We start from the raw sequence: 23,876 nt of genomic DNA, 5'->3' as shown, positions 1-23,876 counted from the left end.
GCTGTAAAGGGACTTGATAAGTACTGAGATCAAAATGGCTACCCCACCAGCTCCTTCCAGTAAAAGAGGAACTTGTAATATACAGGTAATACAACTACACGGGTATTAGTAGGTCTGTTTTTAGATCCTTCAGAACTCCCACACGAAAACTATTCACTTCAGGAAATTTACTACAAGCTAATATTTCTCTACATATCTAAGCACGTCCCTCAGCATTTCCTTCTGCTGTCTTCCCTATCACTCCCTATCAGGAAGACCTAGTCCAGGGGACTATATTGCCCCGTCATCTTGACCTAGACTGAAGTAAGACTGTCACACAGTCACATAAATTGTTTACCAAGTGAGGAACCCACTATATGGGAAGAGAAAGTCATCTCTTTGATTGGCTGGTTTCAGTGACACTGCTACTCCGATTAATGAGAATTCAGGCTCCCCAAGATGGCATTTCCATAGCTTCGCACCCTGAAGTTGGCTTGTATCTACTCCATTAGTACAGTGCCTGGCACATAGTAAGCGCTTAACAAGTACCCCCCCCCCAAAAAAGTGACTGAAATGCACTCCTAAGGGCCCTTTCTGCATTTATGAACTCATGATTAATGAAGAGGTTTCAGGCAGGGGGCTCAGTCAGATAACGGGGCAGTATGGAAGATAGCAGACACGAACACAAGTATACAGACACACACACACACAATGACTTATCTGTCTGCTGGGGTGACCACTTGTTAGGCTCACCAGAGGTGACCGCTGCAGGCACAGAGGGGAGTGGGTTGGCTAGGCATGCTCCCCGATCCCCACCATGGGAAGCAAGGGAGGCCAACTTTCCTACCATTGTAGCCTGAGGCTCTGAGCTAGGCCAGGCAGCCTCAATGTGGGGAGAATCAATCAATGGCATTGAATTAGCACTTATTGTGTGTAGGGCACTGTCCTAAGTGGTTGGGAGAGTAGAGTTTAACAGATTTGGTAAACAAGTTCTCTGCCCACAAGGAACTCACAGGTTAGAGGGGAAGAGAGACTCTGTTTACTGTATACCAGGCTCTGTATTAAGCACTGGGATAGATACAAGCTAATAGGTTGGACACTGTCTCTGCCCCACATGGGGCTCACATTCTTAATCCTCATTTTACAGATGAGCTAACAGACACAGAGAAGTTTAGTGATTTGCCATAGGTCACACAGCAGACAAGTGATAGAGCTGGGATTATAACCCAGGTCTTTCTGACTCCCAAGTCTGTGCTCTCTGCACTTGGTCACACTGCTTCTCAAAATAAATTATGGTTATGTCAGTCAACTGTATTTATTAAGCACTTGTACAGAGCACTGTATTAAGTGCTTGGGAGAGTACAGTAACAATAAACAAACACATTCCCTGACCACAATGATCTTACAGTCTAGAGGACTGTAAATATGTACATAAGTGAAGGAGACCAGAGGGCAGCTCTCCAGAAAGCCAGAAGGAGCCAGGTGTCCTTGCTGGTCTGTGTGGGTGGTGAAGGGCAGAGCACAGCAACTCATTAGAAAGGGTGGGAATGGGGAGAAGAAATCCAGAATCCTTGTCAACCAGCACTGTGGGGTCTTTGGCCAGCCTGAGAAACAAAGACTGAAATTCCCCACCCAACCCTGCCCGGAAATAGGGACCTAGCTGAGGCTCTGAGTCAGCCCAGAGGCAAGGGGGCGAGGAAGTCAGGAGTCCCTGTTGCCCCCGATTAAATCCCCAGCTAGTCCTCTACGAATCGATTTGGGCTGCAAGGCTCTCGGTGACGAAAACAGGAATTCCAAGGACCAGGGGTGCACAAGTGCTACGGACACACCGCCCCATGAGACAAAAGTTGGGCTAATTTCAGAACCAAGCAAGGAGTACGAGAAACCTGTTAACTATGCAGCTAGGACTGGGAACACTTCACATCCCAGCTGCAATCTATAGACGTAGGGATTGCAGAAGCACACACTAGCCCATAAAACCAAGCCCAACCACCAGCAACAAAGACTTGAGGCTGAATTATAGGCTTCCTCTGACAAGCTATCAACAATACTGTTGTTTACCGTTCTTGGGAAAAAAGACTGCTCCGTTAATGTTAATCCAACCAACCATCAAACAACGCCTGCTGTTGGCTACAGAGAAAAAGGGTAGCTCAACACAGTTCAGCCCCACTACTGGAAACTGGAAAAACAGCTCAAGTGCATCTGATCCACACATTCAGATCTCCCAGCCCTTTCTTTAAAAACAAACCAAAAACTCTCCATCAACTCACTCGCCTCCAGTCAGGTCTCAACTGTACCCAGTTTGTTTCCTATCTGTCTGAGAGAGCCAATACACCCCAGATTCTCTAGGGAGAAGAAAGTGATTCACAGGAAGGAAGTAAACTGAAAAGCGCAAGGGGGCACCCAATACAAACTTCCAGACATCAAGACTCCTTCGTGAAAATGGAAGCAAATCAAGCAGCAAAATAAACCACGTTTTAACTGAGTCCTAACTTCTGAGAACAGAGAAGGATGGACACAGATGTGCCCCAGAAACCCAGACCCCTATGTGCAGGCTATACGCACAGACGGTATACCGGAGATGTTCTGTCTTCCTCTCACCACCCCATTCGTACCCAAGTGTAATTAAGAGGGGCACCTAGGCTGACCCCAATCCAGGAGTGGCAACACATGGAGTAGTGTGATGCCCCAGAGGAGCAAACACCCAGAGGGGATAACTGATGATTCGATGTCTCTGGGCACACTCACCTCATACTTCCGGTAGTTCACCAGCAGAGCCAGCAGGACAACCGCATCGTAACCGTGCTCCCTGCGACTGGGGGGGTTCGAGAGAATCTGCAACCAGGACCAGAAATGAGTAGCTGTTTCACAGTTACTTGGACCTCACTGTGTGTGTGATGGTGGGGGTGGGAGGTAGGAGAGAGAAGAGAGGGCAACCCTTCCCACAATGCTAATGGAGCCAAGTGAAAATAACCCAACTGGAAAATCACCAGCCAAGAGAAACTTACCTGTAAAATAGCTTCAAAGATGCTGTTGATCATCACGTACTCCAGAATGGTGTTCTGACTGATGTTATCTGTCACCTGAATGCAATGAAAAGGCTTTTGGAGATCTGTGCTGAAGCCTGCAATTCCTCACATCTCCTGCCCTCATCTAACAGTTCCACACTTCACCTGTTCCTCAAAGAGAGAGCAAAGTTTAGACTAAACTTGTTTCATTTTCTCATTTCCCTTTCTGCTAACTTCCTGTAGCCTTGAACTCCTTGTTTCTCTCACTTTGCCTTTGCTGAGAGTTTCTTGTACTTGATTACTTAAAAAGTCTGGTGTCTTATAGAGCAGGTGTTGGAAAGGAAGTCTGGGTGGTACCCCACGGCCTATGCCCAGCTAGAACCAAACACAGCTGAAAGCCTGTGACCTGACCCTCACATGATCAATGACAACGGGACTTTATAATCAGACTAGCACTGGTCTTCCTGTTGGCTTTACTGGACCCAACCTGGCTTTGTTGGGGACCCAACCTCTCCCCACTGAGTGGAAGCTTCTTGTAGGCAGGGAGGGTGTGACTTGGTTATTCTGTACTTCCCAAGCGCCTATTATAGTGCACCACACTAAATGGGAGCTCAAAAAAAAGGGGGTGAATTGATTTCCAGGAAGCTCATTTGCCTATAGGAATAACTGAAAACTAGCGCATCCAACACCATTCTTCTGACATTCACACCACAATTCCTCCAGAAGTGCCCAAATATCAGGACAATGTCTGGCAGGTACAATGCCATCTAATGAAATCCTGAATTCATAAAGCCTTTCTCTTGTCCTCAAATGCTTTCACATCAGTTATTTTATTTCCTTCTCACAGTATCCCTGCCAGCTAGGGAGAGGCAGATGTCATAACCACATTTTCCAGAAAAAGAAACTGATGCACAGAAAGATTGACTTTGCTGAGGTCCCACTGCCCCCATGGCAGAAAGAAGACAAGAAACAAGGTCTCATGCTCCCTTTTTCGGACAAAAATCCCCGTTACATCTGGAGCATGCTCAAGCCAAAAAACCCAACAAAGAGAAGGATGTTTGTGAAGCAACGTGGCCTAGTGGAAAGAAAACACACCCAGGAATCAGAGGACCTGGGTTCTAATCCTGGCTCTGCCTGGTACCTGCTGTGTGACTTTGGGCATGCCACTTATCTGTGCCTCAGTTGCCTCATCTTTAAAATGGAGAGTCAATACATGCTCTCCCTCCTACTTAGGCTGTGTGCCCCATGAGGAACAGGGACTTGTGTCCAATCTGATTATTCTGTATTGACCCCTGCTGATACAGAGTAAGTGCTTAACAAATACCAATTAAAAATGAAAGTATTATTATTATTACTATTATTCAACTGAGCCCCCGGAAAAAACAAATTTATTCAATAGTATTTATTGAGCCCATACTATGTGCAGAGCACTGTACTAACTGCTGGAATGTACAAATCCTACCAGCTTTTCCTCTGGCCTGATTCCAGCCGATACGCTGGGTAGAGCTGAACCCCATGCACCAGTGCAAGAAACCTAAATCCTGGCAACCCGAAAGTCCAGAGAACCTTGGAAGCGAGGAAAGCCCTTCCCTGATAGAAACGGGAGGGTTCCTGGTGAGGTCTTCTCTCGAGAAGTATCGCCTCCGAAGTGATATTTTTCAAAAAAGTGAAATTTTTTTTAGATGTCCAAAGGGTAAATTGGCCCCAAACACCCCCCCCCCCCCCCGCTTCAGATGAGACTCTTCCAGCTACTTTCCCAGCAGGATCGTCTCCAGGCTCCTCTTGCACACATACATAGGCCCAGGTAGGGAATTCAAGTTTCTGCCTGCTTTGGGACTCACTTTTCAAGTAACTCTACCCCTAGAGGAGCTTGGATTTAGCTCCTATGAAGTATAAATAGGCCTGCCGAGCTACTTACAGTTACCAAGCAAAGGAGAAGTTTCAGACACAAGCTTTTCAGGCTTTCAGAGCCTTCCGCGCAGAGCAGAGAATCCAAACTCTCCATCAGATTCTGGTGGAAAGAATGACAAATGTTACTGGGGTTAACCATTACACTGGCCAGATACTTTGCCTGTCCTCCTCTGGGTGAGACTGGACTGGTTTTACCTGGACCCCCCTGAAATGACTTCACCTTCTAGCCCTAGCAAAAACAGCACACAGGGAAAAAGGCAGAGGAAGGGGAAATTACATCCTCCATCATGGTACATGTCTCAGAAAAAAAAACCTAGCTCAGAGATTCCCAGACAGTATTTTGCTGCAGACCCTGTTGTAGCCACAACAGTATTTTTTGAAACTGGACTAAGGATAAGTCCAAATAAGAATGGAAGAAAATACATCAACTCCATTTTTCATGTATATTGTTTTGACCATTCTGTCAATGCTCTCACCAAAGTTACCCAGGGGCCACATCGAAGAACCCCACCTAACGCAGACAAGGATCGGCAATGGCTTCCAGATGCATCTGCCCTCACCTTCATGCACAGCTCCGCTTTGTCAAAGCCCATGAGCATGTTGATGATGTCGAACCCGGAAGTGGACTTGTTCTTCTGATGGACTCCACGAATGAGTGCGCACAAGGTCTGCAAGGGAAACAGGATGATCGTTTCATGGGGACGGTGGTGACTGTTTGGATTAATCAATTGATGATATTTATTGAGTGCTTACTGAGTATTTACTGAGTGAAGCAGCCTTGCGTTGTGACTACAGCACAGGCTTGGGAGTCAGAAGGTCATGGGTTCTAATCCCAGGTCCTCTACTTGTCTACTGTGTGACCTTGGGCAAGTCACTTCACTTCTCTGGGCCTCAGTTCCCTCATTTGCAAATGGGAATTGATGATTATGGTACTTGTCAAGAGCTTACTATGTGCCAAGCACTGTTCTAAGCACTGGGGTAAGACTTTGAGCCCCACGTGGTACAGGGACTGTGTCCAACCTGATTTGCTTGTATCCACACCAGCACTTAGTACAGAATTGCCAGGCACAATCCCTGCCCACAATGAGTTTCCAGTCTAGAGAGCTTCAAAATGAGCAAGAGCTGACTGCCCTTGTAGAAGTGTTTGTTTTAGTCTACTGCAGTCCCTGAGCTACCAAGTGTTGACTCTCTGTTGGACAATCTTCTCCTTCCACTCCTCTCACCCAATCACCACCCCCACAAGTCTGAGTTTTCAAACATGCCCTTTCAAGAGAACAGGGAGCACTTTGCTCTTTTCTTTAATAAAGGAGCAATTGCCCAAGGATGAAATGAATGACTGGCTTTTTACACCCTTCGTGAGAGCTTCTATATAATGCATCACATTTCCCTATGTCACAAGATATCATGTGAAGCTCATGACCTGCTGAGCAAAAGAGAAGGACGGACTTGGAAAGAACTGCAAAGTCTTACTGGCAACAAGCAGTGTGGACTAGTGGATAAAGCACAGGCCTGGAAGTCAGAAGGAGCCGAGTTCTGATTCTGGCTCTGCCAGCTGTCTGCCATGTGACCTTCAGCAAGTCATTTAACTTCTCTGTGCCTCAGCTACCTCCATCTACAAAATGGGGATTACGAATGTGAGATCCATGTGGGACAAGGACTGTAGCCAATGCAATTAATTTGTATCTACCACAGCACTTAGTACATTGCCTGGCACAGAGTAAGTGCTTAAATTCCATTAAAAAAAGGCTTGGTATTGGAAACCAACCCATTTTCACCAACTGTTCTGGGCCTCTAAGTTGCCTGCTCTGACCACTAAGCCCACATAGCTTGTTCCTCCAAGTGTCCCACTTTGGGAACTTTTTAATCCCCTGGGAGAGGCAGTTCATCCACATCAAGACGAACTGGGCCTCTGGGGTGATTGAACTAGCCACAAGAAGCCCTGCCTGTCACAAAGCTGAGATGCCCCTCTCCCACAGGACAAGTAGAACCAATCTCCCGGAAGCCACAAGAGTGTCCTTTCTTGCTTTCAGCTCCCAGATCACCAGGAGAGCTGCAACTTTGGAAACTGATGTCCCACAAAGCAGAGCTCCAACTAGAGAAAAATGATCCTGCACCATAGATTAGATACATTGTTATTATCCTGATTCATACTTCTTGGGCCGCTGCCTAGGGTCTGTGGCATGCTGAGATGTAATGCTCTCTTGACTCATGTTCTAATGGAGAGAAGAATGCGAAGAGCAAGGATGAGGGTGAGGGCCAGAAGTGAACTCACTTGCCCAAGGTCACTCAGCAAACAAATGGCAGAGCCAGGATTAGAACCCAGGTCTTCCTGACTTCCAGGTCCGTGCTCTATCCACTAGGCCATGCTGTTTCTCCTTTAAGATTAAGATTGTGAGCTCCATGTGAGACAGGGACTGTGTCCAACCTGTTAGGCCTGTATCCAGACCAGTGCTTAGAACAATGTCTGGCACATAGTAAGCATTTAAATACCAAAAAACATAAAAAATTAGATTCAACAGGCTGGAGTTCTTCTTAATGGCTCAGCTCCCAACCTACTCTGACATTCTCTCTCAACATCCCCAGACACCATGAGGAACATGGAGGAGCACATTGTGGCTGATGACCACACTTAACCTCACACCTGGTGCCAGGGCGGGAGTGATCCTTTCCCCCCAAAGACACGTGCAACCCCTGAGCACACCTTTCCCATGGATGCAGGCTTCATTTCCCCACCTGCATAAGTGGTGGAAGAGAAATTCCCACTATTAATAATAATCTGCCTGAAGCAGAAAGAAGCTAAACATCACGACTCCCTAGCAATTAAAAAAACCACTCTCGATGGACAAATCCAGAACTGATGGAAATCTCGGGATCTGGAACTCTCTCCCTCCCGTGAAACACGCTGTCACCCACAGCCGTACCTGGAGTGCATTGACAACTCGAATTGGGTGTTCCTCTCCCAGCGCCTGGATGCAGTGTTGGAACAGAGAGTTGATGTTATCCTTGATCTTCATTAATTCCTCCCCATCTAGAGACTCTAATTTGCTTTCCAGATACTCCAGGTTCACCTGCCAGGAGAGAGGAAGAGTCCATAGAACAACTCCCCACACTCCCCAACCCTGCTCAAATTGCAGGAGGGAAACACACAATACCCCAAATGCAGGGAGGAAAAGGGGCTGCCAAGGAAGCCAAGTTCTGCCTCACCTTCATGAGGAACAGTTCCTCCCAGAATCGGGGGCTGCACTTGCTGGGGTCCTCCGTCTGAAACAGAAATACAGTTCTATTAGCCAGGACCCAAGGACAACACAGCTCACTCTGAACACCTCGAAAACTTCTTCACTTGGTTGGGATTGGGTCAAAAGTAAACACAAACATAGGGAACCAGCATGGCCCACTGGAAAGAGCACAGGTCTGGGAGTCAGTGGACCAAAGCTCTAACCCCGGCTCCGCCTGGTACCTGCTGTGTGACCTTGAGCAAATTAGTTCACTTCTCTGTGCCTCAGTTCCCTCGTGCAAATTGGGGATTTAATATCTGTTCTCCCTCCCACTTGGACTGTGAGTCCCATGTGGAACCTGATTATCTTCTACCTACCCCCGCTCTTAAAACAGTGCCTGATACACAGTAAGCACTTAAATACCACAATTATTAATTTTTATTAAAGGAAATTATTTTCAGGAAGAAAAAAAAATGCAAAACCCATCCACCCCCCCTCTTCCTAATCCCCACTTGAAAAAGAATTTATGATTTTCCATCAACAATGCAAAAATAATTGTCTCAAATAACATTCAGCTTCCATGGAGGACAGCACCTGGAACCTGTTACCGCAGAAAGCTGTGCAGGCAGAAGCGACCTTCAGGTTCAAGAAGGATTTGGCTAAATTAATGCATGAGATGTCCCAAACAGGTTACCAAAAGGAAGGTTGGGGATTTAGAGGAAAAGGGTAGAGATGCTAGACCTCACATCTAAAACTATGAGGAAAGATGACAAGGGGGAACACCATTGTTCAATTCCTTCAAAAATCCCTGAGCACTGGTGACAAAGAATGGCATTTGTTTGGATCTTCAGAGAATTGGAATCCATGTGAATTTGGAAAAGGGAAAATATTTTCACAAAAACTTTTAAAAAAATCACTTTAGCAGCTATTGGTACTTGATTTTCAGGGGGGAAAAGCGGAGGGGGGGGGCAAAAAAGGAGGCACTTAAGGACAGCCACAGCATTCTGCAAGTGTTAAAACACTTCTGAGTTCCCAAGCAGAACAGTGCTAAAGAATATAAATAGCTGCAATTTCCTTAGGAAAAAAAAAATCACACGCACACAAAAGTGGGGGAAAAAGACCTAGGCAACTCATATTCATCGTACCTAATGTACGCAACAATGGTGTGTCAAATCAAGAAATCCATTTCAATCTATCAGCCAGCCCCAGGGAAAGCATACACAAAGCCAGAAACATTCTAGTATTGGCAATACAGAGCTGAACTCTGTCCCAGAATCCTAGAACCTGACTAAAGCCTGACCAACAATATAGAGATAGACAAGGAGGTAGAAAACAATCAAGAGAGCCCAGCAAATTTTTAGGGAGACGGTCAGAGTCAAGCAGCAGCACACGGTTACTTGGCTTCAGATCAAGCTAGAGGTCCACAGAGCCTCTGTGCTCTCCAACCTTTTCTACATCTACTAGATTTAGACCTTCTACAAAGGCCACAGCCAATTCCTTTGAGCGGTTCCACCAGCAGTAGGTACTAGCTACTTTCAACACCAAAGGGCAAGACTGCACCCCAAACACCAAAATCTCGGAATGAAGTCAGTCTCCCGGCATTGAAGTGACGCTCGCCGCACTGCAACTCTACTGACCGGGATATGTGAGGAGAATGGCCAGGAGCAGGATACCCAAATTGCTGCTGTATGGTGAGTGGAATTGGGGAAATTGAAAACAAAGAGGATTGAGGAAATACTTTAAGGACCCAGTAAAACAATCTCAGACAATGCTGCATCCCCACTGAAAACTGGAAATCACTTATTGCAGACAGAACAGCATGGTGCACTGCAATCAAGAGAGGAGCAGCTCTTATCGAGCAGAAGTTTCAGAAAGAAGCTTGCTTGCTTGGTGACCTTGGGCAAGTCACTTAACTTCTCTGTGGCTGTTACCTCATTTATAAAATGGGGGTGAAGACTGTGAGGCCCAGACTGTGAGCCCGTTGTTGCATAGGGACTGTCTCTATCTGTTGCTGAATTGTACTTTCCAAGCGCTTACTAGAGTGCTCTGCACACAGTAAGCACTCAATAAATACGACAATGAACGAACAGGGACTGTGTCCAACCTGATTAGTTTGTATCTACCCCAGCATTTAGTAGTGGTTGGCAAATAGTGTGTAACAAATACCATTAAAAAAAAAGAGAGAAGCAGTGTGGCCTAGTGGAAAGAGCATGGCCTGGGAGTCAGAGAACCTGGGTTCTAACCCCAGCTCTGCCACTTGTCTGCTGTGGGATGTTGGGCAGGTTGCTTGACTTCTCTGTGTCTATTACCTCATCTATAAAATGGGGAGGAAGATTGTGAGTCCCATGTGGGACATGGACTGTGTGCAATCTGATGATCTTGTATCCACCCCAACACTCAATACAGTTCCTGGCACAAAACCGTGTAACCAATTCCATTCAAAACAAGAGAAAGTACAGAAATTTTCCCAGGGACCTCAGAACTCCTCCACCATAGATGCTTCTCCCAGCCATCCCTTTCCTGCCAACATGTCTTGAAGCCCCTCCCCAGCTAAAGTACTAGGTCACCTCTCTTCCCCTTGTGTGACTGACTTTGGTGGCAAGGAAGGTTGAGGAAGCATCAAATATTCCCTCACCCTAGCAAGGATCTGACAATTCCCACTCCCGTTCAGGGGCCCCTCCTCCTCCGCCCCTTACCGTGAAGATTTCATCATACATCAGCACCACCTTCTCTTTCAACGGCTTCTTGGACGCTGAGGATTTCCGCAGCAGCCCTCCCCTTTTCTCCACCTGGGCCATGGTTCATGAGCCTGGCAATAAAAGCAGAGTCAATGCATGAGTGCTCACTCACACCCTATCAGGTTTTTAATAATAATAATTGTGATATTTGTTAAGTGTTTACTATGTGTCAGGCACTGTACTAAGCATGAGGTAGACACAAGGTAATCGGGTTGGGAACAGTCTTAATCCCCATTCTACAGATGATGTAACTGAGGCCCAGAGAAGTCAAGTGACTTGCCAAGGTCACACAGCAACATGCATGTGGCACAGCCAGGATTAGAACCCAGGTCCTTCTGACTCCCAGGCCCATGCTCTATCCACTAGGCCATGCTATTTCTCAGGCCACGCTGCTTTTAAACCCACCGAGCCAGGATGCCTTAGTCGCTACCAGGAACATATTTTCCAAGAGAATGAATGATGAAGAACTGTGTACAGCTCTGGGCACCACTCCAGCCCCGGTTTGGAAGAGGGCGCTGACCCGCAAGTAAAATGGCAGAAAGAATTTCAATCAATGTGCCTTGGTTTGAACATGCCACACTTTACATTCCTATCGGGCAGCAGAGGGGGCTGAGCTTAATGCAGCTTCAAAACCAAGTGTGGAAAAGGAACCAGTTCCTTTTTTAATGGGCCTGGCAAGAATCAAGATGGTAAAAGTAAAGAGCTGCAGAAAATACACTGCCCACAGACCAATCCTGCACTATGAACTTAGATTTCAAGTATTGATTGAGGTTTGGGACCATTAGGGAAGGAAGTGCAGTATGGACTGACAGGCTCCATTAATTTTGCCAAAGTAAATGGGGCCACACATCACTGCAAAAGGACTTCGCCCCACTGCTTCATATATAATTGCACCAGCGAGTCCAAGAAATTTTTCCATGACCTGACTCCTCAGAAGGACAAGACGGATGAAACACCAAAAATGAATTTTAAACTAAAAGAGAATGACAACACGCTACCTGCCGACTTAACGCTACTGTAGAAGACAAAAAAATTCCACCATAGTTGGGATCAACAATGAACGGATAAGTGGCCTAGTGGAAAACAGAATGGAACCTGAGAGTCAGAGAAGCAGGACTCCAATCCCGTTCTGCCACATGACTGCAGTGAGGCTTTGGGAAATCAGTTTCCCCTTCAGTAATAAGGGGATTTAATACCTGTTCTCCCTCCTACTAAGACCTTGAGCCCATTTTTTCATGGTATAGGGGCTTCAGAGCGATTGGAAGCTTTCCCCAAGGGCCTCAGTGAAGCTAACTCCCATGAATCTCCAAACCCTGGTCAAGAGACCTCCAGTCATCTCAAGGCAAAGAACTTCCTAAAGGGAAACATCTGCTTGGCCTGCTAACCAAACCAAAGCCAGTTGAAGGTTTGGGGGTTTGCATCCCCCCTAATGGCTATAACCCACACCTTCCCAAAACAGTAGTCTTAGAGAGGTCTTCCAGTAACTCCCCCAAAGGGAAACATGAGGCAGAGATATCCACATCATCGAATTGGGTTTGGAGCTCTCAAAGCTCTTTCTGTCACCCAATCCTGTTTGTTCTCTTTTCTCCAAAGCTCTAGAATCCACTCCTCCCTCTCTACCCTAACCGCTACCAAACTGATCCAAGTACTTACCATATCCCTCTGTAAACTATTGCATCAGCCTCTGTGCTGACCTCCCTGTCTCCTGTCTCTCCCCTCTCCAGTCCATACTCCATTCTGCTGCATGAATCATTACTCTAAAAAATAAAATGCTCAGTCCAGGTCTCCCCTCTCCTCAAAAACCTTTTAAATAGGATGCCCATCCACCTCCACATCAAAAAGAAACTCCTTATTGGCTTTAAAGCACTCAATTGGCTTTCCCCTTCCTGCCTTACCTTGCTGAACTCCTACCACAAACCAACACACACACTCCGCTCCTCCAAGGCCAACCTTCTCTCTGTTCCTCGATTCCATCTCTCAACACTGACCCCTTCCCCCGTCCTCCATCTGGCTTGGAACTCCCTCCCCCTCCATATCTGAAAGACCATTTCTGCCCATCATCTTCCTCAAGTTCTAAGATGTCTTGAGCCCGCTGTTGGGTAGGAATTGCCTCTATATGTTGCCGAACTGTACTTTCCAAGCACTTAGTACAGTGCTCTGCACACAGTAAGCTCTCAATAAATATGATTAAATGAATGAATGACATGGCTCACCCTTTTGTGTCACCTAGGTACTTGGAGCTGTTCCCCTTAAGCACTTTGATATTCGCCCCTCTCCCAGCCCCACGGCACATATTCCTATCCATCTACAATTTTTTTTAACGCCTGCCGCCCTCTAGTCTGTAAGCTTCTTGTGGGTAGGGATTGTCTGTACTTATTCATTTGTATTATACCTTCCCAAGCACTTAGTACAGTGGTGTGCACCCAATAAGTGCCCAATAAATGCCACTGACTGATTGATTTCTTATATCAACAAAAATTACCCCAGGTTCTCATCAAACTTGGAAAACATCCAGCCCAGTCGGGAGAAAATGAAAACCAAAACGTTGTAAGTCTGTGTGAAAACTTAACTAGAGTCGTCCCCACCGACACTTTACAAGGCCCACAAATCGAATTGTAATCAAGAGATGGTTGGAAAAAGGCAAAGGAGAGTAAAAACTCCATTGGGCAATTTACATTATATTGATCACGGTTTGTTCTTAAAGCATCAAACATGAAACATCTCTTGTGTCTTTTAAATAGGTTGTCATGCAGACGATGTTCTCATCGCGAAAAAATAAATTGAAAACCGAGAGGACCCCATGACAACAAATTCATAGCGATGGAATCCCAAGGCTGGTGGATATGGCTCTCATGTGCGCTCAGCTTCAACTAGTTGATTAGCACAAGGCAGAAGCTCCTGGATTTGAAAAGCACCACAGTTCAATGTGCAAACACATCCTCCCTCTGAGGTCTTAACATTAAATTAGAGCTAATCAATGTCCATGACAAATCTAAGAGACTCACTTGCCCCATTTCAAGATCAATATCTAATAAGCTAAAAGGGGTGGGAAGGGGGAAAACCACTTCACTCCCAACCCCCCAATTTCCTAGGAAGCATCATACTTTTCAGCATTTTTCTTCCCTCTCGTCTTAGCTGGGGGTGGGGAGCCCAAATTCTCCTATGAACAAGCTTTTGCTCTTAAGGAAACGACTACCAAAGTCCTGAAAGCTGGCAGAAACCACCATCTGTGCAAAAACACAGCTTCTCAGAAAAAAGTCTCAGGCGGAGAACCAAGGATATGGCTGGGGGCAATTATGAATCTGGAATTCCTCCCTCTATGTTCACTTTTTGATTGGCTAGAGATTCTAAGTGCCCAGGAGATCTAAAGCCTTGGCCTTTCAGCCCCAAACATCCTTTCTCTCGATTGGTCTCATGACCCTCAGTGTCGTGCCTGAATCTTAGCACTGGTTATCACAAGAACCTCTGTAACACCAGCGCAGGGTCAGACTTATGATCTGCAGCCTGGTATTCTCTCTCTCTCTAAGCACAGCAGTAGGAGGCTTGGACGAATCTTTTGATGGCTGTCCCTCTGAACAAGAATGCACCACCTCTCAGTCCTAATTTGACTCGGGCCATAGTTTCTGCACAACTCCCTGACATGCTCAAAGCCCTGTTTTCATTGACAACCATTTTCTCTCTTGTTGGTTTTGGACCTTCCACCTTCAAGCTTCCAAAAGTTCCCCGCTAATCCTAGTATGTATCCTCTTCATCCAAACTGCTACCACATTAATACAATCACTCATCCTATCCTGCCTGGATTATGCATCAGCCTCCTTGCTGACCTCCCAGCCTCCTGCCTCTCCCCACTTCAGTCGATATTTCCCTCTGCTGCCCAGATCATTTTTCTACAGAAAAGTTCAGGACACGTCACCCCACTCCTCCAAAAACTCCAGTGGTTGCCCATCTACCTCCGCATCAAACAAAAATACCTACCTCACCATTGGTTTTAAAGTACTCCATCACCTTGCCCCTTTCCACCTCACTTTGCTATTCTCCTACTACAATCCAGCCCACACACTTTGCTCCTCGAATGCTAATCTTCTCACTGTGCCTTGATCTCACCTATCTCGCTGCCAACCCCTCAACCATGTCCTACCTCTGGCCTGGAATGCCCTCCCTCCTCGAATCCAACAGACAATTACTCTCCTCCCTTTCAAAACCTTTTTGAAGGCCTCCTCCAGGAAGGAGCACCCCCTTTCCTCTTCTTCCACCCCCTTCTGCATCTCCCTGTCTGGCTCCCTGTGTTCTTCCCTGCTCCTAGCCCCACAGCACCTATGTATATATCTGTAATTTACTTATTTATATTAATGTGTCTCCACTCCTCTAGACTATAAGCTTGTTGTGGGCAGGGAATGGGTGTGCTTATTGTTCTATTGTACTCTCCCAAGCATTTAGTATAATGTTCTGCACATAGTAAGCACTCAATAAATACAATTGAATTAATGACTGTCCAGTATTCCCTACTGGACAGTCTACCATTCCAGATGTGCCAAAGACCGGCTGGGTGACCTTGGACAAGTAACCCCAGATCTTGACTCTTTGGACTTTTGGAATTCACCCCACCCTCATCCCCACGGCAGCCATAACTTACTTATTTTTAGTAATGTCTGTCTTCCACTCTAGACTGTGAGCTCATCGTGAAGCTAATTCAATAGTCTTGCCTGGCAAAACCAGAGCTTGCACCAGGATGGTAGCAGTTTGGGAAGGCAAGAGGAAAGGAGTACATCTGGGAGAAGTTGCGCAAGAAGAAATGGCAGGATTTGGCATGGTTTGACACAATCTAGGAAGAAGAGCACTTGGGAAATACTTCCAGGAGGTGGTTTTTCAGGAGGTCTTTGAAGAATGGGAGGATGACATTTTTTACATTCTACTGCATGAGTCGAGGGGAGGGGTGGAGATTGGTTCTGGAGCAAAATGGTATTATTTGAGGTGAATGATGCCCAAAAGGATGACCAAGGCAACCAGAATGGCCTATGGAACAAGGAAGGGACAGGGAATCAGGAACCCTGAGTTCTAATCCCAGTTCTGCCACTTTCCTGTTGAGTGATTTTGGTCAAGTCATTTAATACTTCTGGGCCTCGGTTTCCTCATCTGTAAAACGGGGATTAAATCCTATTCTCCCCCAACCTTAGACTGTGTGCTACGGTTGGGCTGGGGACTGTGTCTCACCTATTTATCTGGTATCTACTCCACACTGAGCACAGTCTTTGATGTAGCACTTAACACAATTTAGCATTTACTATGTTATTTTATTTTGAATCAAAAAAACCCTGCTTTTCTACATAAGCCCCTTTTCTACAATCTGTTGTCTCTTGAAAGAGGCCACTTTATTCTCAATACAACAGCTAAAGAAGAAAAAGATAGTATTCTCCAATCCAGAAATCCCAAGCCCCAGCTTTGCCAAGTGTTTTCCCTGAAAAAGAGACCCAGTGCCCCACGCACAAAAATTCCCAAGCATCAGAAGGTTCCACTTAGTTTCACAAACTAATAAAGCATGCAAGGATGTTCCTGTAAATGTGATGGTTCTAACTTTTTAATTAAAAACGCATAAAAAAGGCCTGGCACCTTCAGAAGGGAGTGATTATTAAAGAGCAAGACATGCCAAGTTTTGCTGGAAAAGTTGATTGACAGCTTGCATTTTTTTCTGACATCTCCCACATTTGAGAATTCACACCAAGATCATCTTCTGAATAAGCAAGCGCATCTTGTAAATTACGGCTGTCTGTCCCCTCTTTGGGCCCCCAGCTTTTTACAAGAAACAAGAGGTTGGTTTTCTTCTTCCTTTCATCTGTTTCCTTCCTAGCTAAAAAAAAATGTTTTTAAATCCTAGTCTCAAGAATACTATAAAAATGAAAAAAAAGTAAACATTACAATTTGCCTTCTTAAAAGGAGGGAAAATGCACATTTTAGAAAGAATCAATCCATTGTAATTATTGAGCACTTACTTTGTGCAGAATACTAGAGTAAGCACTTAGCAGAGTGTAATGCAATAGAGTTGACAGATAAGACCCACAAAAAGTTTACAGATACAGTTTAATATCTGGGAGACAGATATTAAAATAAATTACAAATAGGGGAAATGACAAAGTAGAAGGATATGCACCTAAGTGCTGTGAGGCTGGGGGTTGAATGAGTACCAAAACGCTTAAGGGGTAGAGACTAAGCCTGCTAGGTAATGCAGAAGGGAGGGTGAATAGGGAGGAGAAATGAGGGGTTAGTCAGGGAAGGTCTCCGGGAGGAGACATGATTTTAGTAGGGCTTTGAGGATGGGGAGGGTAGTGGTCTATAGGATACGAAAGGGGAGGGAGTGGGCAAAGGGTAGGCAGCCGAAAAGACATGAGCAAGGTACAGGGAGTACGTTGGTCTTAGAGGAGCAAAGTAAGTGGACTGGGTTGTAGTAGGAATTCAGCAAGTATGAGGAAAAGAATTGATTGAGTGCCTTTAAGTAGACACTAAGAAGTTTCTGTTGGATGTGGAGGTGGATGAGCAACCACTGGATGTTTCTGAGTGGTGAGAGGTAGATGGAATGGTATTTTAGAAAAATGAACTGGGCAGCCAAGTGAAATACAGACTGGAAAAGGGACAGACCGGGAGATCAGCATGGAAGCTTTATGCAGTTAATCGAGGTGGGATATGGGAAGTAGATTTTCTCCTTTTGTTTCCTTTTCATCTATCCTTGAGGTTGATTTTTTTAACCAAATATGATGAAGAGAAATATTTCAAAAATACAGGGACGTTTTAAATAAGAACTGAAGTCCATCGCTTTTGCAACGCAACAGAGTCAGAGAAGTTAATGCTGTCACCAAATTCTGCTAACTGGGCAGTCCCCAATTTATCCAGGCCAGGTCAAGCAAAGAAGTAGAAAAGCAATGTAAAGAGGCCAGACTGGCCCTTAATTTTTAATGGGTAGACAGAAGAAGGGGGAGGCCAGAGTCTGTTACAGCAATTCACTCCACAAGTGATAAAGGCCTGAATCAGATGTAGGGTGAAGAAGAAGAGACAAATCTGTGAAATATTAGAGGCAAAACTGGCAAGATTTAGAAGAACACTGAATGTGGGAGGTAAACAACTTCCAGAATGAGGAAAATGATGGGAGTCAGCTGTCCTGGGTTCTAATCCTGGTTCCCCAACTTATCTGTTTGACTCCAACTTTCACTTCTCTGTGTCTCAGTTTCCTCATCTGTAAAATGGGGATTAAATACTACACCCTCTCCTTAGACTGTGCACCCCATGTGGGACAGGTACTGTATCCAATCTCAATACCTTGAATTAGGACACTGCTTAGCAATTCATCAACCAATCAATAGTACTTACTGAGGAAGAGGAAGAAAAACGCAGGCAGGTACCTTATAGAGGTATAAGCAGGAGAAGACATGAGACTGTAAAGCAGAGATGGAGAAGAGGACAGAGAATGGGAACTTTTGGACATCCACAGTCATAAAGGAAGGATAGGACAGAGAGCCTCCCAGTAAATGGAGGGGTGGGAAAGAAGATCTGCGTCAGTACAGTTATGGCAGATAGCTTCTGGGAATGGGGCGGCAATCAACTGTGTCAAAAGCAGTGTGAGGTCAAGAGGACTGGGACACAATAGAGCTCATTAAACTTGGTTGGAAGGGGCTTGGTGGAAACCATGGTAATGGTCACAGAAATGACTCAATAGGCTTAAAAAGGGAATAAAATTGCTTAAAACATTGTAGATAATTGTTGAAAAGGATTTGATAGTCTGTCAGTCAGGCATATTTATTGGGTGCTCATTATATACAGAGTGCTATACTAGGCACTTGGGAAAGTACAATAAAATAACAGACCCATTCCCTGCCCAAAGCGAGCTTACAGTCTAGAGGGGGAAACAAGCATTAATATAAATTACAGATATGTATGTAAATGCTGTGGGGCTGGAGAGGGCAGAAAATGAATAAAGGGATCAAGTCAGGGAGATGCAGAAGGGAGTTGAAAAAAAGGAAAAGAGGGCTTAAGACAGGGGAGGCCTTTTGGAGGAGATATGCCTTCAATAAGGCTTTGAAGGTGGGGAGAGAAATTGTCGGATATGAGGAGGGAGGTCGTTGCAGGTCAATGGGCGAGAAGTTATGAGGAGGGAGGTTGCTGCAGGTCAATGGGCGAGAGGTCAGCAGTGAGGCAGATGAGACTGAGTTAGAGTGAGAAGACTGGCATTAGAGGAGCAAATTATGCAGGCGGGGTGCAGTAGTAGAGTAGCGAGGTGAGGTAGGAAGGGGCAAGATGATTGAATGCTTTAAAGTTTCTGTTTGATGTGGAGATGGTTGGGCAACCACTGGAGGTTCCTGAGGAGTGGGGAAATGTGGCCTAAACATTTCTGTAGAAAAATGATCCGGGAAGCAGAGTGAAGTGTGGACTGGAGTGGGGAGAGACAGGAGGCGGGGAGGTCAGCAAGGAGGCTGATACAATAATCAAGTCAGGATAGGATAAGTGACTGGATTAAAAGCATGTTTCGCTGTTCACGACCAAATATGATAGATGAATTTTGCTATGAGCCCCAAGACCCAGTTCTCTATCCGTTAGTGTCTTCCTCCACTGAGACACTGGGAGCCCCTGATCCCAATGGTTGTTACTTGAATTGCACACGACTGGTCTACCCAAAAAGCATGTATCCAAATCAGCATTCACAGGAAAAATCAGGCAAACAACTCAGTCACTAACACACTCCACAATCTCAAGACCCTCCCACAAGAAGTACTCAGCCTATGTTCCCAGCAGATGGCCAGCCCAAAATATTTCCAATTACCACTTGCTAAGTTTAGCACAAAAGACACAGACACCATATCTGTCCTGCTTTCTAAAAGAGATGCTCACACGATTGTTAGAATCCACAGATTTGAGCAAAGGGATGTGGAGTTGAGCTGGGAAGCTTGGCTAAGAAATGTTCCTCTGGGCCTCCCCATCTCCACCATCCCCATGGGCTCTTCCCTCCTAATTTCAATCCATGTTTTTTTTTTGTTTTTTATGTTGTGCTTTTTTAATGGGATTTGTTAAGCGTTTACTATGTGCCAAGCACTGTTCTAAGAGCTGCAGTAGATATAAGTTAATCAGGGTGACCAGAGTCACTGTTCCATATGGGGCTCATGGTCTTAATTGCCCATTTTACCAATGAAGTAACTGAGGCACAGAGAAGTGAAGTGACTTGCCCAAGGTCACATAGCAGACACGTGGCAGAACTGGGATTAGAACCCAGGTGCTTCTGACTCTCAGGTCTCTGCTCTATCCACTAGGCCATGCTGTTCATCTCTGGTCCAAAATCTCTCCTCCCCTCTTCTTTTGCCCTTTCCACTTTCCTATTCTTCTTCCTTCTCTGCTCTCCCCATCTCTCACCATGGCTGTCTGTGGAAAAAGTTCCTCATAGCTTTTTTTTTTTTTAACCCCAAATCACACATCATTACCCAACAAGAACAGAAAATTGTCTCAGTAATGCCAGGGAAATTGAGAGAATTGAAAGGATGGAGAGTGGTGAAAAAGACAGGCTGAAAAAAGGTGAGTTACTGCCCTGAAGAAAAAGCATGTCCAAATGGAAAGAGCACGGGCCTGGAAATCAAAGACCTGGGTTCTATCTCCAGCTCTGCCACTATCCTGCTGGGTGACCTTGGTCAAGTCACTTAATTTCTCTATTTCAGTTTCCTCATCTGTACAATGGGGGTAAGATACTTGTTCTCCCTCTCCCTTAGACTGGGAGTTCCTTCTTATCTTGTAGCCACCCCCAGTGCTTACAAAGTACTTGGCACATAAGAATTGCTTAATACCACTTTTTCACTATTTTATTACTATTAGCAATGGTCGTAGTAGTTAATAGTTGTAGTATAACTGAATTGCCTCCAAGGTAGCATTCCTGGGTGAGAGGAAAAGCAGGAAGGGAAGTAGAAGAAAGGAAGAGGGAGAGAGAGAAAAACAGAGGAGGGAGGAAGGGAGAGATATGGAGAGAAGGAGAGAGCAAAAGAAAGAGTAAGAGAAAGAAAGAGCAATAAAGGAGGGAAAATATGACCTTTCCTCACCCTAAAATGCTCCTGAGGAAGCTAGAATAATTATAATAATAATTGTAGTATTTGTTAAGCACTATGTGTCACACACTGTACTAAGTGCTGGGGTGAATACAAGGAAATAGGGTCGGACACCATCCCTGTCCCATGTGGGGCTCAAGGTCTTAATCCTCATTTCAGAGATGAGGGAAGTGAGGCCCAGAGAAGTGAAGTGACTAGCCCAAGATTACACAGCAGACAAGTGGCAGAGGCAGGATTAGAACCCATGACCCTCTGACTCCAAACCCGTGCTTTATCCATTTTGCAATGCTGCTTCTCCTAGAAGGGAAGGGAATACTATGGATGCAATGAGGGCTGCAGGTAAGGCCAAGCCAGGGGGGTTGAATCAAGGTCTAGCAGGGTGGGATTGGGGTGTCCGTGGGCCTCTGGAAGTGAGGCCCAAGCTCCCCTCAAACATTCATTCAATCATATTTATTGAGCACTATGTGCAGAGCACTGTACTAAGCGTTTGGAATGTACAATTGGGCAACAGATAGAGACAATCCCTGCCCATTGACAGGCTTACAGTCTAATCGATGTACTTACTGGGCACTGACTGGGAACAAAGCACTGTACTATCGCTCAAGGGGGAAAAACACAATAAAATTCATTCAATGTTCTCTTTGGAGCTCTTACTGAGTGCTGAACACTGCACTAAGCACTTGGGAGAGTAAACTACAACAGACCCGGTAGGCACGGCCCCTGCCCTCATGGAGCACAGCCTAGTGGCAAGAGCCCGGGTTTGGGAGTCAGAAAACATGGGTTCTAATCCCGCCTCTGCCCTTTATTCACTCAATAGTCTTTATTGAGTGCTTACTATGTGCAGAGCACTGTACTAAGCGCTTGGAATGGACAATTGGGCAACAGATAGAGACAATCAGCTGTGGGCAAGTTACTTAACTTCTCTGTGCCTCAGTTTCCTCATCTGTAAAATGGGGATTAAGATTGTGAACCTCATGGGGGGCAACCTGATGACCCTGTATCTACCCCAGTGCTTAGAACAGTGTTCTGCACATAGTAAGTGCTTAACAAATACAAAAACAAAAAAAAATCCCTGCCCCTTATCTGCTGTGTGACCCTGGTGGAGCCGCTTCACTTCTCTGAGCCTCCCTGTCCTCATCTGCAAAATGGGGGGTTAAGACTGGGAGGCCCAGGTGGAACAACCTGATTGGGTTGCAGCGTGGTTCAGTGGAAAGAGCCCAGGGTTGGGAGTCAGAGGTCATGGGTTCGAATCCCAGCTCTGCCACTTGTGTGACTGTGGGCAAGTCACTTCACTTCTCTGTGCCCCAGTTACCTCATCTGCAAAATGGGAATGAAGACTGTGAGTCTCACGTGGGCCAACCTGATTACCCTGTATCTACCCCAGCGCTTAGAACAGTGCTCTGCACATAGTAAGCACTTAACAGATACCAAAAAAAAAAATCCCTGCCCCTTATCTGCTGTGTGACCCTGGTGGAGCCGCTTCACTTCTCTGAGCCTCCGTGTCCTCATCTGCAAAATGGTGAGCCTCATGTGGGCCTACCTGATTACCCTGTATCCACCCCAGTGCTTAGAACAGTGCTCTGCACATAGTAACGGCTTAACAGATAGCAAAAAAAAAAAAAATCCCTGCCCCTTATCTGCTGTGTGACCCTGGTGGAGCCGCTTCACTTCTCTGAGCCTCCGTGTCCTCATCTGCAAAATGGGGGGTTATAACTGGGAGGCCCAGGTGGGACAACCTGATTGCCCTGTATCCACCCCGGCGCTTGGAACGGTGCTTGGCCCATAGGAGACGTTTAGCAAATGCCATCATGATGGAGGGGGGACAGAGGTATTAAAATAAATGAGCGCCCCCCCCCCCCAACAAGGGCCAATTAGTGGGTTGCAGAGGGGACCCCCGGGGGTCCGGGCCTCGCGCGCTCCCTCCGGCGGCCCCGACCCCCGAGCGCCCCCTTCCCGCCGGACGCGGGGACTGCGGCCCAGCGCGCCGCCCCCGGCCGGGCCGCTCCCCGCCGGACCCCCCCAGGTCCAGCCCCCACTCCCGGCCCCGCTCACCCAGGCGCCGCGCCCGCCGATCCCGATCCCGATCCCGATCCCGATCCCGATCCCGGTCCCGGTCCCGATCCCGATCCTCGCCCTCCGCCGCCCAGACACAAACCCCCACCCCGGAGCCCGGCCGCGCCGCTGGGCCCTAAAGCCCGCCCCTCCTCCGCTTCCGCTCGCGGAGCCCCGGCGCCGCCAGGACTACAACTCCCAGCGGGCCGTGCGCGCCTCCCCCTTCCAGCCAATCAGGGAGCCCGCTGCTCGGGCCTCGCGCTCCGCTGGGCCTGGGCTAGTGGTGGTTAAGCTGTGGGAGGCCCCCAGTCTTCATCCCCATTTGACAGAAGAGGGAACTGAGGCCCAGAGAAGTGAAGTGACTTGCCCACAGTCACACAGCTGACAAGTGGCAGAGCTGGGATTTGAATCCGTGACCTCTGACTCCCCAGCCCGGGCTCCTTCCACTGAGCTACGCTGCTTCTCTCTCTCCCCCCCCCCCCCCAGCGCTTAGATAATAATGTTGGTATTTGTTAAGCGCTTACTATGCGCAGAGCTCTGTTCTAAGCGCTGGGGGAGATACAGGGTAAGCAGGTTGTCCCACGTGAGGCTCACAGTTAATCCCCATTTTACAGATGAGGTCACTGAGGCCCAGAGAAGTTAAGTGACTTGCCCACAGTCACACAGCTGATAAGTGGTGGAGTCAGGATTAGAACCCATGACCTCTGTCTCCCAAGCCCAGGCTCTTTCCACTGAGCCACACTGCTTCTCATCTCTGAGATGTTTCCCAAGAGCTGGTTTCTGGGTTTTTTTGTTCTTCATGGAAGCCTGGCTTATAATAATAATGGTGGTATTTGTTCAGCGCTTACTATGTGCAAAGCACTATTCTAAGCGCTGGGGGGATACAAGTGTGCCCCACGGGGGGCT

At 46.6% G+C, this 23,876-nt stretch overlaps 1 protein-coding gene across 2 annotated transcripts in view; it reads right to left on the bottom strand.

The window, feature by feature from the left end:
• The window catches only part of ARMH3 (armadillo like helical domain containing 3), a 145,956-nt gene extending 122,941 nt beyond the window's left edge, over positions 1–23,015 (bottom strand). For both annotated transcript variants that reach the window (XM_029080907.1, XM_029080908.1), the window contains exons 1-8: positions 22,971–23,015; positions 10,810–10,922; positions 8,103–8,159; positions 7,820–7,966; positions 5,459–5,566; positions 4,906–4,998; positions 2,988–3,062; positions 2,728–2,814 (exon numbers count right to left, since the gene is read on the bottom strand). In XM_029080907.1, the coding sequence (XP_028936740.1) occupies positions 2,728–2,814; positions 2,988–3,062; positions 4,906–4,998; positions 5,459–5,566; positions 7,820–7,966; positions 8,103–8,159; positions 10,810–10,911 (669 nt within the window). In that variant the 5' untranslated portion in view covers positions 10,912–10,922; positions 22,971–23,015. The remainder of the gene's footprint in view (positions 1–2,727; positions 2,815–2,987; positions 3,063–4,905; positions 4,999–5,458; positions 5,567–7,819; positions 7,967–8,102; positions 8,160–10,809; positions 10,923–22,970) is intronic.
• Between the last annotated feature and the right edge of the window lie 861 nt (positions 23,016–23,876).

This window comes from Ornithorhynchus anatinus, chromosome 16 (genome assembly GCF_004115215.2).
Source record: "Ornithorhynchus anatinus isolate Pmale09 chromosome 16, mOrnAna1.pri.v4, whole genome shotgun sequence".
Taxonomy (NCBI): Eukaryota; Metazoa; Chordata; class Mammalia; order Monotremata; family Ornithorhynchidae; genus Ornithorhynchus; species Ornithorhynchus anatinus.
Note: the sequence above shows the minus strand (reverse complement) of the source record. Positions and strands in the feature narration are given on the sequence as shown.